This window comes from Rhodamnia argentea, chromosome 4 (genome assembly GCF_020921035.1).
Source record: "Rhodamnia argentea isolate NSW1041297 chromosome 4, ASM2092103v1, whole genome shotgun sequence".
NCBI lineage: Eukaryota > Viridiplantae > Streptophyta > Magnoliopsida > Myrtales > Myrtaceae > Rhodamnia > Rhodamnia argentea.
In genome coordinates this window covers 11,370,264-11,382,726 of record NC_063153.1, presented here as the reverse complement: position 1 = coordinate 11,382,726, position 12,463 = coordinate 11,370,264, and the positions used below count along the sequence as shown (strand labels likewise).

Genomic DNA, 12,463 nt, shown 5'->3' with positions numbered 1-12,463 from the left:
GATAATTTACTAAGTACGTAAAAAGTCATTACTTTGTTGGTAACTCATTGACGAATTTGCGGGTCCCACTTGTGAACCTTAAAAGCGATTGCAATCTAGTATGGAATTCCAAAAGTGGTAAAACAATGGCCCCCGGTTGTGAAACTAAAAGCAATTGGTTATCTACTTGGGGATTTGATAGTATAAACCTATTATAAACGCTTGAATACAAAATTTACGGATAATCAACTATGTAATTTGAAAGTGATAATATAACGGTCAATTTGAATGTTTAAAATAACAATTTTGTAGATAAGATACCGAGAAATAAGTAGACCCCGCTGTGAAATTGGAAAATGGTTCATAATATACTGGAAAATTTGAAAGCTGCAACATCAGTTTTGATACTTCTCAAATAAAAAAGCAGCTCATAATCTACTGGAACTTGAAAGTGGTCATTATTTCAAGTTACTAAGTAATAAAACGGTTGACTAGTAAAATTGAAGAACACTTGGCAGTAAAAATATAAAGTAATTATTAGCCTGTGATAGAATATGAGAGAAGTAAAATCATCATCTCGTCGGTACATATCTAAAACCTATTCTGGAAAGACCAATTCATGGTTCCTCAGATTTGCTGGATGCATGCTTCCTTCCAAGTTCAACCACTCTCTGTCATTGTAAATATTATAAAGTGGTAGGTTGACAAGATCTTTTCCAACCTTGGCACTTTGCAATAGATTTTGTTAGTTATCATCTGTCGTTCAAGATCGATCTGGATCGATCTGGATGTTGGGTGTTCAGCACCATGTTTACTTGAAAATGGCACTTAAGTTATCCATACATATATAAAAGGTGTCCTTTTGCCTTTTGTTTTGGGTTGGGAGGGGGTGTGGGTTTCGAGACCTAAGGTTCTATATTAGCAAGTGGATGAAGGTGTCCAAGACTTTCCAAAATTAAATTTGATTGTCTACATTAGTTATCATCTGTCGTTCAAGATCGATCTGGATGTTGGGTGTTTAGCACCTTGTCTACTTGATAATAGCACTTAAGTGATCAAATATATATATATATAGGCACTAAAATGAGTGCGGTACACAAATATTGACATTTGAGATGTCCTTTTACTTTTTTTGGGGGGTTGGGGGGTTTCAAAACCTAAGGTTCTACATTAGCAAGTGGATGAAGGTGTCCAAGACTTTCCAAAATTAAATTTGATTGTCTACTCTTTAAATGAATTTGTAGGCAAAATTAATGCAATCCGAATTGCAGCACAAAGCTACCTCTAGATGGAGACCAATGAATTTCTGTTTGATTTTTCTTTTTCGGATTTTTGTTCTTTTTCCAATTTTTTTATGAATTTTGAGAGCAACTTCTTCGAATATGGCTGCTACATACGCTGCAAGATTAGCATTTAAGGTCATGACAGCATCTCCGTTTGTATTTTTAACGGAATGACCAACTCGAACAAAACAAATATATAGCTTGGGGACTCAATTGCATAAAAATATTGAGTGACTTGATTAAACATTTATCAACCGTTCAAAGAACTCTCCATACCTTTGTCGATTTTATTTTATTTTATTTTTTTGCTTGTGTGTGCATATAATAAGGCTCGTCAACTAACATTCACAATGCTAACAGCCCATGCAATGCACAGGGCTTGTCAAGAACTATTTTTCAGAAACGATGTCTTCTAAAACTTCGAAGGTTTGATGACTCCTAATTAAACACTATTGAATGTTGTAGGGAAGAAAACACATTTTCATATAATTTAAAGCATGAATAATAATACAATTGATCGCTAAATTTTACTTCAATGCGTAATGTGGTCCTTGAGTTTTAGTTCAATAAACAATGTGATCCCTAAAATTTTAATTTGATATATGAGAATATTCAATGTTGTCCCTAAAATTGAAAAGGATAATATTGAACATTTTCATATAATTTAAGGACTAACTTAAGAAATTGAAAGTTCAAGGACCATATTGTATATTAAGCTAAAATTGAACGACTATATTGAACAAATTAAAATTTCAAAAATCATATTGCACTTTGAATCAAAATTCAACAACCCATTTATGTCATTTCCTGGATAAGTAATCCATTTGATCAATCACATCATCTGATATTTTGACGGTAGTGGAGCTAACATCCTTAGATTATCGATTTCGCCAGTTATCTGCTCCACCAACATGGATGGCCCCACATAACAACGGAGGAGGGACAAATAATGGAGGAACGGGCCCACTGCGTACGAGATGATAAAGATGGGCCACAAATTCCACGAGTACGAACATCATGTGATGGATGAATCGTTCCAAGGACAATCAATGAAAGGAGCACCGACGACCAGCGACGAGCAAAGAATTTCGCGCAGCTAATATGTCAACTAACCTCAATCAATACGACCGAGATCCACATGAAACCCATTTGTTCAGTGCCAACATTCAGTTTTATATGCATGTATATATCACACTCAAGTACAATAATTTCACATTAGCAATAGTAATCCCATGAGCCAGAGGCTGCCAGAAAAACTCAAAATAATTTATCATGACGTCCCATCCAAGTATGTTCGTGTCACGCACATCTCTTCGGCGTTGATTAGATCGCCAATAGAAAGTGGAAATCATGTGGAATCTTTTTTTCGTGGGAAAGCGGTCACACGCTGCTGTAGCTCTTAATTTTGGGGATGGTTCTTAATTTTGTAATATTATAATTTGGACATATCTCTTCGTGTCCGTATAATAGTTAATTCTGTCACACCTCTATGGACATACATCTTCAATCATATTTCTTCGTGTCCGAAAAATAGTTAATTCTTCGAACACACATATTCGTTGTCCAAAAGAACTGTTGTGTTTGAAAAGTTACAACCATTTGACATAATTAACTAATTAAAATGCGAAACTAAATTTAATAAAATCATCGCTACTCCTACATAAATAGTCGCATTATTTCTTAAGGATTCAATAATTTAACTTTACTGTAATTTTAAAAATAAAATAAAAAAATGATTGTTGACTAGTGTTGATTATTACTCGCAATCGCTTAACAATCGCGCACTCAGACGCGAGTATAGTGGGTCTAGCCCACTTGTCCATTTTTTTTATTTGAAAAGCTATAGTAGCCTTCTAACTAATAAAATGACTTGCAATCTTCTTTCCATCTACGTGAGATAGGACAAAGGGCACTTTTGTTTGCTTTACAGTCAGACTTCAAAATTCTTGAATCAAAATCTCTCATGTCTTGGGAACGTGAACCCGTGCCCCTCCCGGTACTCATAGTCGCGGCTCTTTCCTAAACTTCCAGCTGTGCCTCTTCTTGAACTCAAGGCTAGAGGTGTCAATATGGGTCTTACTCATATTTTGTGTAAGTTCTATATGGGTTGTTAGCTTTTAGAGTACCCAATAAAAATGGGTCCAAAAAATTGAAGCTAAATCTGCTGTGTCAAAAATGAGTTACACATAGAACTCACAGAAAACCTATTTTTGACCCATTTTTTATCCATCAAAAGGTTAAGTCATCGTTGTACTTAGATTGGGTCATGGACCGCCGACCACCGTCGCCACTCGCCGCCTACCGTCGTCCACCACCACCAACAACTTGCCGCCGCCCGCCGCTCGCCCCGCCGCCCGCCCACCTCCGCCCGCTGACCACTGCCCACCGCTACATGGCAAAGAACAGAGACCACCTTATCTGACGACCTGGTTCAATAAATTTACAACACAAGAATCCCCTCCACAATTACTACAAAACTCCAACATTTGGGCTTCTGCTTTCCATGTTTTCTCCGCTGTAGCCTCGGTTCCCACTAGAGAGAGAGAGAGAGAGCTACATAGCAGTAGAGAAGAAGATGGAGAAGAGGATATGAGAAGTTTTCCAAGAGAAATTGCAAGCAAAAGCGAGCGAAAAACGGAGCAAGAAAATCCCCACAAGATGTTCGGACATCTATTGCTCCTACCATCGGAGTTACCTTGCCATGGATGTGGAAAAGATGCTGCGAAGCTCATTCGAAGCAGAGGAGAGACGCCGCTACCCTAGCCCACCACCCATCACCTCCGCCTGCCGCCACGGCCCGCCGCTCGATTCCAACGAAGTTTGGCCGTTGAAACATAATCAGGAGCCGTTGCCCATTTCCTTCTCCCCTGCGTGCGTTCCACTCTGTGGAATGCCTCTCTCTCTCTCTCTCCTCCCTCTGTCTCTCTCTCTCTCTTTGTGCTGGGCATGAAAAGAAAATGTGTTTTGATAATATGAGTCTCTCTCTTTGTGTTGGGCACGAAAAGAAAATGTGTTTGATAATACCAGTCAAAATGGGATGGGTATGGATCAGTTACAGGTCGGGCCGGATATGGGCCATTAAATACGGGTCAAAACGGGTTAAATGGGTCAATATGGGTTAGACCATATTTGGTCCGATCTCAACCCAACCCTACCCACCCATTTGACACCTCTACTCAAGGCCGTGCCACTTCTGGAACTAAAAACTCTGCCCCTTTCTAAACTCATTGGCATGCCCTTTCTTGGACTTGAAGCTATGCCCCTTCCTCTGCTTTCATTAGCTGGACACTTCCAGAGCTTGAATCCAGAACTATTGTCATTCGCGCTCTAAGGGTGCGCATGAAAACACTTCTCCATGAGAAATCAACTTCCGATCAGAATTTGATTTCTCTACTTCTCCTCAAAAGTAGAAGTTGATTTTTCTACTTCTGCTCCGGATTGACTTCTGATCAAGAAAATTTGTTTAATAACGGTTGAAAATTTCTACTTTTGAAACATTATTAACAAAATCTTTGGTGGTGATGGTCGATGGTGGTCGGCGATAGTTGGCGGAGGCGTCGGTGATGGTCGCAAGGGCGGCGGCGGTGGGACGGTGGCCATCGGCGGCGGTGGTCGGAGGCAACCGCGGTGGCCGTGGTCGGTGGTCGGCGGCCGGCGGTTACAACAACGGTGGTCGGCGGAGGCAAGTGTAGTCCAAGAAGTGATTCTAGAGCTGAGAAGTTAAAATTTTTTACTTCTCAAAATTAGGTAAAAATCTTATCAGAAGTGAAAAATCTTATCAAAAGTCAATTTTTTTATCAAACGAATTTTTACTTCGATCACGTTTTTATCAAATACATTTCTCCGTCGGATGGGCTTCTGGCAGAGAAATGCAATTTTTGAAGTGTTTTCATGCGCACCCTAAACTTCCCAATAAATATTATTTTTCAAGTTTATTTGCTAGTGACAGGTATGGAGAACTTAATTTAATCCATCCATTCTTAATTGAACGTGATCTGCATGGAAAGTTTAAAGAAGTTAGTGAGCTTTTTTTTTGTAAAGCAAGGATGACACTGAACTTCTAAAAATAATTCAAAAACTTAGTTGAACCAATTGAAATCTTATAGATAATGTGGAAAATTAGATAAAATTTCAATAATAATATTGAACATGACAAAAATTCCAGATTGTTAAGTGGTCTTGAGACTCTCTCATTCCAAAAGCTAACTCAAAGGTTGAGGTTTTTTCTAATACTTATAAACCGACCTCCAGCCTCTTCTACGACCGATGTGGGATAATCCCACCGTAGAATTAAAAAAAAAAAACACATAGTCAAACCCACACTATACACCCGATTTTTTTGCTTATTCCCTTCGAAGGTTGGGTTCCTCTCCCATATTGGAATTTCCCCTTGCCTTAGTATAGCTTGTAACTCAACACATTTCTGAAATTAGTCAACACCGGCTTTACATGTTTTGATCCCAGTGCCAATTCGTATGTCATGTACTGAAAACATTCTCATTGCTGACCCTCCCAGTGTAAAGGTTAACTTTAAACTGTATTGCATGAACATTCTGACACCAATTGTAGAAACAAGACAAAAACATATCCTAATTTCTCTGGGCAATCTAAAAATGGATCCACAACATGGACCCAGAATATATGACAAAATAACACAAATTTGATTGGAAGAAATGTCCACACCTTGTCCGACTTTGTTATACAAAAATCGGATCCCAAGTATGATGTTTCATGAAAAATCGTATCTCCATAGTTTCTCAAAGAAATTAGAAAATAATTATTATCTGTTAAGATGCACGTGTTGATTGTGTTAAAGAAGTCCTACATCGATTAATTAGTGCGATGTGGAGCAGTTAATATATTATACATAACACATGACTTATTAGCTTAAGTTTTTGAGTAAAACTGAGTTCAACTAATTATGCTGACCGGCCCGGACTTGGGCTCTCTCTCAACGATCTGCCTTGATAAGTGTATCGGACTTCTGCTACGCATTACCAATATCTATGATGGGGTCCGTTTACTTAGGTTTGGTGAGCTCAAAAGAATGAGCTTTCTATGGCCAAGATGCAGGATCTGCTACCTACTTTATGAAGTGTTCTTTCTATCCTCCCCAGTCTGTGCACAAGTGATCACTACTCTAAAGTCCTAATGCATGGCCTGTTTAGAGACATATTGGAAAGCTTAAATTATCCATGCGTCGAAAACCATTGTGCTGGACTAAGATTTCAGTATGCATGTAGCCTTATTTGGACTGGCGCAGAGTCTATGTGTCATCCAGGACTAGCCCACTACACTGAGTAGTAGCTGCTCACGAGTCCTAACTTATTTTACCATTTTCAATCAAAATTCAACGAGGCAACAACGTTCATCAACTAGCTCATGTCTATGGAAGAATCAGAGGGACACTATAACGGCCAAAATGATTACGATGACTATTTGCGACACATAAAAGTTGAATAACCACCTTTGCCCGTCCCCTTCATCAATGTTTACCGAGAAAGAGAACAGCTTCATAAATTGATGGCGAAAGCTTATATACTGTCAGTATTCATTAAGCTAAAGAACTATAACAAGAAACCCCAATTTCAAGCCTCCCAATCTGATGCAGTTGGTCGGGAGATCGCTCCTCTGACTGCCTCTTGTGGGAGTGTAAGATTCTGTTCACAATCTTTTAAAGCATGCTGGAGTCTTGAATTTTGGAAACCGCTTCCTGAAGTTGAAGCCGGTTCGCGAACTTGAACCTCTACCGCTTCCTGTGCTGAAAGCTACGCCATTTCCCGAACTCGAGGCTGTGCCCCTCCCTGAGCTCGAAGCAAATCTAGGCGCACCTCCTGCATCTCTATTTGCAGGAACATCCTCGGTCTCCTGATCACCTTCATATGTTGTCTAGCAATCACCCGAAAACCTTATATAGTAAATATTCATGATATGGCTCCATCATTAGTTGCAGAGACTAATCTAGAATAGTACTAGAAGAGACGAGTGGAATGGGAATCATAGTATGTGGTTTCCTTATCTATCCAAGTTCCAACATTTGAAGAAGCATGTGATGGAAAATTAAATTAAAAATCAGTCAACCTAGATAATTATCTACCAAGGAGTAGGAGGTCTAACTTCATGACTAATCTGTAGAGGAGTAAGCAAAGTAAAAGAATTGCTCTAATATGGGGGGTATTCAGATATGCAACTGGACTAATCTCCTTGATGCACGGAATAGGAAAACTTGCTCTCTCTTTACAGTTTGTGTAGGTTTACCGAATTATAGCATCAAAACTGAGATTAGAACAAATAAATCGACAAACCCATGCATGCATTCACGAATGTCTACATTAATGAAGAAGTTGTCGTACCTTGTCTGACTTGGATTCAAAGTTTGATGTATCCAGAAGAATCTTCTCCCTGTAATGCTTCAAAGAAATTTTAGATGGGTCGATCAGAGTAGAATCTTTGATAAAGTCTCCGCATTCCTGTATTTTGACGAGGCAATCATCTGGTATAGTGCAAGCTAGATCAATCAGGCTTCTCAATGACGTGCACCCTCCGACATTCAATGATTGCAGAGAGACTAGCTCATTTAGGCCCTCAACATCAGTAAGTACATAGCACCGTTTGATTTCTAGTTTCTCCAGGTTCTTCAAGTATGATAACCCGCCTATTCTTCTCAGAGATTTGCACCCATAAATGTAGAAGGACCCTAATGATTCCGAAAGACCCACAACTTGTATCTCAACTAGCTCTGGACATTCTGAAATGCGCACTTTTCGTAGCTTCCTTAGTTCCGAGGGAATGGATAATCTTTGAAGCCGTACACAATAATCAACACACAGTTTCTCCAGTCGCGGAAGTCCCTCGAGTGGAATGTCTTCCACTTCACAAGAACCGATCTCTAAAGTCGACAAATTTCTCAATATCAAGCAGGAGGGAACTAACTCTGCCCACCTAAAGTGTCGTAAATTCAATCTCAGCAAAGAGGACGAAAGCTGCTTCAGTGTTTCTAGGCCTAGGTGAGACAAAGTAAGCTCTTCCAGATGGGCAAGAGAAGCCAACTCTTCGGGTGCTGGGACGATTAGATTTAAATCTAACCTTTTCAATCTAGATAACCTCCCAATCCAGCTTAAGTTGCATCCTGTGCTTAGCTTTGTTTCACCCGTAATACGAGAGCCATCACTTAGTTGCAATTCAACCAAATTAGTAAGATTCGATAGAGTAGGGACTGAAAGCAATGCTTTAGATCGAAGAAGTAGACTGGTCAAACTCGTGGGAAGTTCCGGCAACTCTTTAATTGCATTACAATCTGATAAGTTGAGTGTTTGGAGGTGATGAAGCTGGTTGATTGTCCTTGGAATTCCACAGATACGAGTGTGCTTTAAATTTAGGATCCTTAAAGATGACAATTCTCCAATTCCATCGGGAACTTCCCCTTTCACCTCATAACGTCCAGAGAGATCTAGCTCTTCAAGATTTTCCAGCATGCTGATGCCACTAGGTAACTGCCAAACACGATGCTTCGGAGAATATGATCCATTTATTGATAAACGCAATACGCGTAATGATTTTAACTTTTCAATGGAGTCCGGAAGTTCCCTTATCCTTGTGTTCGTTAGAAGAAAGGACTCAAGTTTCACTAGTCCTTCTATGGAGTTTGGAAGTTTGGCAATACCCGTACGTGATAAATCTAACTCTATCAATGAGGTTAAACTCCCAAATGAGTCGGGAAGTTCTCTCAACCCGGAACATCCTTGCAATGAGAAGTGCGTAAGGTTCACAAGTGCCCCCACTTCTTTAGGCAAATCTGTAAGACCTGTGCACACTTCAATCTCTAACTCAATTAACGAACGTAAATCTCCAATGAAGTTTTCAATTCTCTTTAGCCTGCTGCAGCGTGCAATGGTCAACCTCTCTAAACTCAAGCATTTAGATAAGTCAGGGATTGTTGTTATGCCATGGCACCCAGTAAGTGATAGAACTTTCAATTTCTGTGCCTTCTGAAAAAAATGAATGGCATGTCAAATGTAAGAACCATTGCATAGAACACACTAGGACTACTACACTAAAAATATGTAATTTACCTTGATCAATTCCCATGCTTTTGAGTCATCCGTGAAGTCATTCATGTCCAGCTTAAATACAAGAAGATGCTCCAAATACATATTGTCCGCCCTAAAATCCTGATGAGGAGAATGCCAAAAAATCCATCTCAACTTTGAACGGCACTTTGCAAAGTCCCCATTAAAAGTTCCATTGCCCAATTTGAGGAATCTTAGGTTTGGTAACCTTTCAAGCTCTTCATTTGTGATCTCTATGGAGCCATCTAGTCCATCTATGTCAAGCGCTTGAACCTTGTCCCGCCTCTGCAAGTGATATTTTCCAATGTTGTGAAGAAGTTTGTCAACTTCCAACTCCTAAGTTTTACAACTGGAATGGGCATAAAGAAATGATAAAGATACTAAACAGAAAATGGGACTTTTTTCACTTACCTCTTCGCTTCTTATGATTTGGAGGGCCTCTTTTGCAATCCACAACCTACTTCGATTTCCAAGGTCACTTGGACTTTCTTGACGGACTATCTGCCTTCCTAGGTCTATCGATTGATCATGCATCCGGAACTTATCATCATCCAATATTTTTATCAAGCACCTATTGGTAAGGACATCAATTCCTCTATGGGGATAAAATTGACAATCGTCCCACATGTAAATTGCATCTGTCTTCTTCTCATTGAAAAAGAAGCATGCTATATCGAGAAAAATTTGTTGTTGATATTCGTCTAAGTCATCATAGCTAATCCTCAACTTCTTTAGAATCTCTTCCTCTGGTACATTCCTTAACCTGGCCAACATCTCTTCCCAAAATGCTTTGTTTTTCCCATTAAGTAACGAGCCTATCACTTTGATAGCCAAAGGAAGCCCTCCTGTACTTGAGACAATTTCACTTGAAAGCCCATGATAACCATCTGAAGGAAAGTCTCTCCCAAAGGTATGCCGACAAAAAAGTTGAAGTGCAAGACCATAATTCATCTTTAGCATCTCATACCGTAAAATTTTACCTTTGAATCCCTCAATTTGCAGGGCAGTTGTGTTTCTCGTTGTAATGATTACCCGAGATCCTGAATGCAATGAATAATTTCCCATTAGTTTCTTAATGTGCTCTTTATCATCAACATCATCCAAAACTACAAGGACCTTCTTAGTGCGGAATGTTTCTCCAATCCTTCGCATTCCTTCTTCACTATCCTTGAGTTTTTCTGCCGATTCAGAATCAACAATTTCATATAGTAATTTCCTCTGCAACTGGATTATGCCCTCCTTGGTCAACAAGTTTTCTCGAACTTGCTCAAGGAAGCTACAACACTTTCCAAAGTGAGAAGATAGTTGATTAAAGACGACTTTGGCAATAGTTGTTTTACCGACACCACCCATTCCGTAAATTCCAATAATCCGTACATCACCGTGGTTGACATCTAACAACTCTGTTAAGTCTTTTACCCGATCATGAAGTCCAACTAAAGGTTCAGTCACAGGCTTTTGCTTTATCTCCAGCTTCTCCAAAACCTTCTCAACAACCAATTTCACGATCGCTGCTTGGCTGCCATGTACAAAAGTGTTTTCATTAGTTGACCAGATTAATTTCATACCCACGCATCACACGAGAATTGTCAAAATTTTAACCGGAAAAGATTGATGTACAGCACGAACAATGTCTAAATCTAGTGAATAATCAGTGTAGAACCCACTTGTCATGTTCTTCATATATGATTAAAAACATTCTGAAAACTACAGTATTGGCTAACAAGATGGCCAAAGTTGTCAAGTGTCTCCTATATCGTGCATAAGCAAATTTCAGCATTTATAGCTAAGCCTAGAAAAAATTTCGGCACATGTACTAGGAGAATCATGAACAGAGATAATGAGGACAACATCATCCAACTCTCTCTCTCTCTCTCTCCCTCTCTCCACTCGTAGGCCTGCACATTGTCGGCAGGTTTTCGCCTCCGGCCCCCTCCATACCGAGGTTGCCCGGCTTCAATCTGGACCTCCCATGAGCTCCGCAGAGCTCGAGCCACAAGATGACGATCCTCTCATTCTTTACATGTTTTCTGAGGATGCTCTCGCTTCTAATGAATATTTAGACACGATCTTTCTTCACCAAATCTTAGGTTCCTTGAGTAATTGGTATTTCTTGAGGAGCGCTGATAATTGTGTAAAGTAAAGTGGTCACTACGAGATGTGTAAAACAAAGCAGAGGCTGTAAAGTTGAATGAGAGCAGCAACTCGAGGTAATTTTAAATATTTTCCGATAAACTAATCATAAGCAATTATTTGACAGTGCAACGGTGTACGCCCCCTACAGCGGAAAAAGAAGCAATATGAAGGGATCTTAAAAACAGTATTACCCTTGGTTCTTTTTCACGTTCCATCCCTTGATTTCATCTATCTGTCGAAGAGCTCTTTTCCACGCCTCGACTTCATGAGGAAACTCCTCCTTGTGCTTCATGAAGGCTTTCCTATAACGTCGAGTCTTAAGCTTAACGTCCTCAGGCTCTACATCGAGGAAAATGGGAAGGATGCTTTTTTTTCCCTCTGACGCGGACTCGTTGTCTACTATGTGCACGAGCTCACGGAGGCACCATTTGCTGGAAGCGTAAGTCCGAGAGAATATGGGTATGTAAAGTATGGAGTTGTTGATAGCACGCAAAAGGTTCTCACCAATCACTTCACCGACGCGGAGCTTATCTTCGTCGATGAATACGTGGACTCCGGCATCTACCAATCGGTCGTGGAGGAAGTCGGTGAATCCATAACGAGTGTCCGCTCCTCTAAAACTCAGGAACACATGGTACTCACCTCCTAATGCCCGTGCAGCTTCAATACTCGTTCCGGCCTCCGAATTTGTCATAGCTAGGAAGCTTGTTGCTTCTAAGAAATGAGCTGAGGTTTTCGATATGACCGGCACCAGCGCCAATACCTAATATACTTGGCCGGCTCATTGTAAAATCAAATTGAATTGTCTATTTCCCACTAACGTTCGGCATTACCAAGTAGCACCAGTTAAGTTGACCAAGACTTTGTAACAAGTTTGGACATTTCTAAAGACTCCCTGGGAGACCATGAAAGCCAATCAGAAGTTATTCTTTTCTTTGATTTTTCCGTCGAGATAAAGGCATCGGCCCTCTACACTATCGAAAATGCACAATCGGG

At 40.0% G+C, this 12,463-nt stretch overlaps 1 protein-coding gene across 1 annotated transcript in view; it reads right to left on the bottom strand.

The window, feature by feature from the left end:
- Positions 1-12,176, bottom strand: part of LOC115727986 (disease resistance protein L6-like) — a 449,825-nt gene extending 437,649 nt beyond the window's left edge. Inside the window, exons 1-4 of the mRNA XM_048278019.1 lie at positions 11,659-12,176; positions 9,743-10,850; positions 9,335-9,616; positions 7,616-9,250 (exon numbers count right to left, since the gene is read on the bottom strand). Coding sequence (XP_048133976.1) covers positions 7,616-9,250; positions 9,335-9,616; positions 9,743-10,850; positions 11,659-12,161 — 3,528 coding nt within the window. The 5' untranslated portion in view covers positions 12,162-12,176. The remainder of the gene's footprint in view (positions 1-7,615; positions 9,251-9,334; positions 9,617-9,742; positions 10,851-11,658) is intronic.
- Between the last annotated feature and the right edge of the window lie 287 nt (positions 12,177-12,463).